Source organism: Mandrillus leucophaeus, unplaced genomic scaffold (assembly GCF_000951045.1).
Source record: "Mandrillus leucophaeus isolate KB7577 unplaced genomic scaffold, Mleu.le_1.0 Scaffold117, whole genome shotgun sequence".
Taxonomy (NCBI): domain Eukaryota; kingdom Metazoa; phylum Chordata; class Mammalia; order Primates; family Cercopithecidae; genus Mandrillus; species Mandrillus leucophaeus.
In genome coordinates, this window is record NW_012099987.1 from 1078806 (window position 1) to 1082773 (window position 3968).

The 3968-nt window shown below is 37.0% G+C and overlaps 1 protein-coding gene across 1 annotated transcript in view; it reads left to right on the forward strand.

The window, feature by feature from the left end:
* The window catches only part of LOC105554326 (chromosome unknown open reading frame, human C10orf131), a 46368-nt gene that overhangs the window by 5280 nt on the left and 37120 nt on the right, over window positions 1-3968 (forward strand). The window contains exons 3-4 of the mRNA XM_012000757.1: window positions 45-110; window positions 2477-2572. Of these exons, the coding sequence (XP_011856147.1) occupies window positions 45-110; window positions 2477-2572 (162 nt within the window). The remainder of the gene's footprint in view (window positions 1-44; window positions 111-2476; window positions 2573-3968) is intronic.

A 3968-nucleotide genomic window follows, 5' to 3' on the forward strand; every position in this document is an offset into this window, starting at 1 on the left:
CATTATGTCTATTTCTGAAAAGATTTATTTCTGTTGTGTTTCAGATTAATAAAGGTGAAAAATCTTCAATGGAGCAGCTCGTTGAGAGCAAAATATATCAAAGGTCCAAGGTGAATAACTTTTCTCTGTTTTTACTTTTTAAAACAGCTTTATGGAAATATAGTTTACATAGCAAAACTTCACCCATTTGAAGTGTGTGACTCAATGATTTCTAGTAAATTTACAGAATTGTTTAATCAATACCACAGTTTAATTTTTATCACCCAAAAAAGATTCCTCTTTATCAGTGATTGCCCATTTGCAATCACGCTCTATTCTTACTTGACGTTACTTTTTATCCTAAAAAAATTATAATAAAATATTGTTAAAAGATAAACTTAGGAACATTAAAATTTTAAAGAGTTTATTTGAACAGACAACAATTCATGAATTGAAGAGTGCCAGTCTGCAGATGGTTAGGGCTCCACCGAAGGGGCATGCAGGGAAAGCTTTTAAACGGTGCATGCGGAAGTAAGGCAAAGAAAACATTGATTGACTAGAATGGAGCAGTAGCCTTAAAGTTCCTCGTTAGAGATTAGTTGGCAGTTTCTGATTGGTAAAACTAAAGTTTCTTTTTCGTTGGATAGGGCCATTCACACTGAGTTGGGTTTTGGTTTGCTTACATAGGAACTCAGGGCCCTAGAGCTGCTTCCGTCTAATGGTCTCCCAATTAATTATTTTCACAATGTTATAGGTGATATCCAACTTACAGATTTTTAATGTGTAATCAATATTTGAAAAGTCAATGTGTAATCACATATTTGGAACTTGAAATGACAAAACAACTCATATTTTTAGAGAGTTATATTATTTACAGTACAAGCTAAGTAGCTGTAACAAAAAGATTCAAAGTAAAGTGTTTTCATTAAGATAGAAGTTACCTTTTTCTCTAACATAACAAGTCAGTAATCGGGGCTGATAGGAAAGTTTTGCCATCTCCAGTATGTGGTTTCCATCTGTGAGTCCAATGGCAAAGCTCTAGTTTTCCATTTGCTAGCGAAAGGGAAGGGGGAAAGAAAGAACCAAAGGATTTTAGGTTGATCTTTTAGGGGACAAGACCAGCAAACTGCACATATCATTTCCACCAAATCAATGTGGAAGAAGTGTCTAGGTTCCACTATTAGAGATGGGAGAAAAGACTGTAAAGAGCAAGTAATAGTTTCTGCCACAAGCACCTAGAGTATATAACTGCATATTTTAAAATGCAAAGGTTTTTTTTTTTTTTTTTTAATTTTTGGCTCCTCCACAGAGCCCCTCTTAGGTACTTAATAAAAATTATTTTAATTAAATGTAAAGGTAAAAGCAGACTAAAAAGTGATGTTTATGTGCATGTTATTCACTTAACACATGAATTAAAACATGCCTAAATTGGATTTAATTTCACTACGAATAGTAAAAACTATAAAGAGTTACAAAGTTTGTCAAGGTCAATCCATTGAGTATCAGGAAAAGGGATTAAAAGGAAGAGAAATTGACTTCTAAGAAACACAATCCCAGTTACCACACAGGGATATCTGCTCAGGAAGCAGATTTAAGCAAGCGATTTTGAGATGTGCAGAGATGATGGGGGGTAAAAGTATATACTGACAGTTCATATAAGCAGCACTGTTACAAGGTGAATAACTTTTAAGTTAATGTCATGCCTACATTGTAGGTACAAACAGAATATAAAGATAAGCTTTTATCTTATAAGGTAAAATCTTATAATTTTATACTTGATAAAATTATATCTTATATAAAATTGTATCTTATAATTTTATAGTTTACATATTTTAAATTATTTGATTCCTAGAGACTATGAGTTTTACTTTTTATTATAGAACTGATTGCTTTCCCAAGCCTTCCTTAAAACAGTTCATTTTAATATATGTGTGTGAGAAAGAAGTGATGTGATTTATCAGTTCAAAGAGTCAGACTTTACAAGAGTGAAAAATGAGAGCTTCTTTATCAGTGGGTTTACAACTAAGAATATACCACTTTTCAGACTTTTAATTGCTTCTAACTCCATGAAAGATTGTGGGCGGAGGTGGCAGTCTGTGTGTGTGTGTGTGTATGTGTGTGTGCACGTGCACACACGCGCACACCTTAACAGGACAGCACTAAAAACAAGGAGAAAAAAGAAAGCTCCACTGGAGCCAGCATTTTGGTCAAACTCTTTCCTCCCAGACTAGAGTGAGGAGATAGTTTGGGAAGATGAAGATTTTGGCTCTATATTCTGGCTTTTCTTGCAGTTACCAGAACATTAGAAACAGAACAAAAATAAAAAATTCATGAACCAAACAGACTCAAAGCTAAGTATACCTTGATATTATCTGCCTTGGTGCTCCCTGTTCGCTAGCGAGATAACAATTATGTTTACCCTATTACAGAAAAGTATTCCCTTTACTTATAAGCAGAAAAAGCATTTATTTCAACACTAAATACTGGTTTATCATAGTTGTCTCCACAGACTGAAGTCTCATTGGATGAAAGTCTTTCATTTTTCATTCTGAGTGGTGAAGAAGGTTCAGCTTTGGGCAAGTCTTCAGAGCAGGTTGGATTTATTCTCTTCCCTCCCACCATCTCACTCTCAGGAAAAAATGATTCCTTATTAAAAGCGCAGAATGAAATACTTGGATGGGAGATGAAGTTTTATTATCATGCCTCTTCTTTTTGAATTGAGAAGCCGTTCATAATAATAAAACCTAGCATTTTATTGAGTGCGCTCTGAATGCTCAGTGATTACTAAGTTTTTAACGCGGATTGTAGCATTCAATCCTCATCTTAACTCTGAGGCAGGCCTTATGCTTATCTTTACAGGTGACGAAAATCAGGCAAAGAGGGTTAAGCCTTGATAGAGCTGGAAAGTCTAGGCTGTCAGCTCAAAAGCTAATCCAATCCCAAGGCCTCTTCTAGTCAGTCTCTCTCAGTCCCCCTCAGACTGTGTAGTCTCCCTGTTTCTCTGGGGTTGCCCTTTCCTCCAGTCCTACTTAGCCTCACTGGTCTTTCCCATCTCCTCTTGACTTGTCTCCCTATCTGCTGTTGTTCCTGGACACTTTCTTCTATCCCTCTGTACCTTCCAGTCTCCCCACAGTCTTCTTGAGCCCCCTGCTACCCAGTACCTCCTATTCCCAGTAGTTCTACATAATGTCTCTTGCCACCTCTTGGGCCCTCCAGATCCCTCAGGTCCCCTGTCAAGTCCCTCTGGGACCCCCATTTGCCTTTCTACTTCCACCTCCCAGTTCCTTCCAGTCACCTTTCTTTGCATTCTGCTCCAGTTCTTTCATTCTAATTTTGTTATTGTTGTTTTTCGCACAATTAAAAAAAAAACTCTTTTAAAATTTTGAACAAGTAAAACATACACAGTATAAAAACGTAATGCAAAAAGCCACAAGGAAGAAAATAAAAATCACCTGAAATCCCACTAACCTAAGATAGTCACTATTATCATTTTTTTCATACTTTTCTCTATGCTTAGCCCTGTACATGCACACACACAGTTTTTATTACTATTATACTTTAAGTTCTGGGATACTTGTGGTGAACATGCAGGTTTGTTACATCGGTATACACATGCCATGGTGATTTGCTTGCACCCATCAACCCATCATCTACATTAGGTATTCTTCTAATGCTATCCCTCCCCTAATCCCCCACCCCCTGACAGACCCCAGTGTGTGATATTGCCCTCCCTGTGTCCATGTGTTCTCATTGTTCAGCTCCCACTTATGAGTGAGAACATGCAATGTTAGGTTTTCTTTTCCTGTGTTAGTTTCCTGAGAATGATGGTTTCCAGCTTCATCCAGGTCCCTGCAAAGGACATGAACTCCTCCTTTTTTATGTCTCCATAGTATTCCATGGTGTATATGTGCCACGTTTTTTTTTCATTCGGTCTATCATTGATGGGTATTTGGGTTGTCCAAGTCTTTGCTATTGTGAACAGTGCTGCA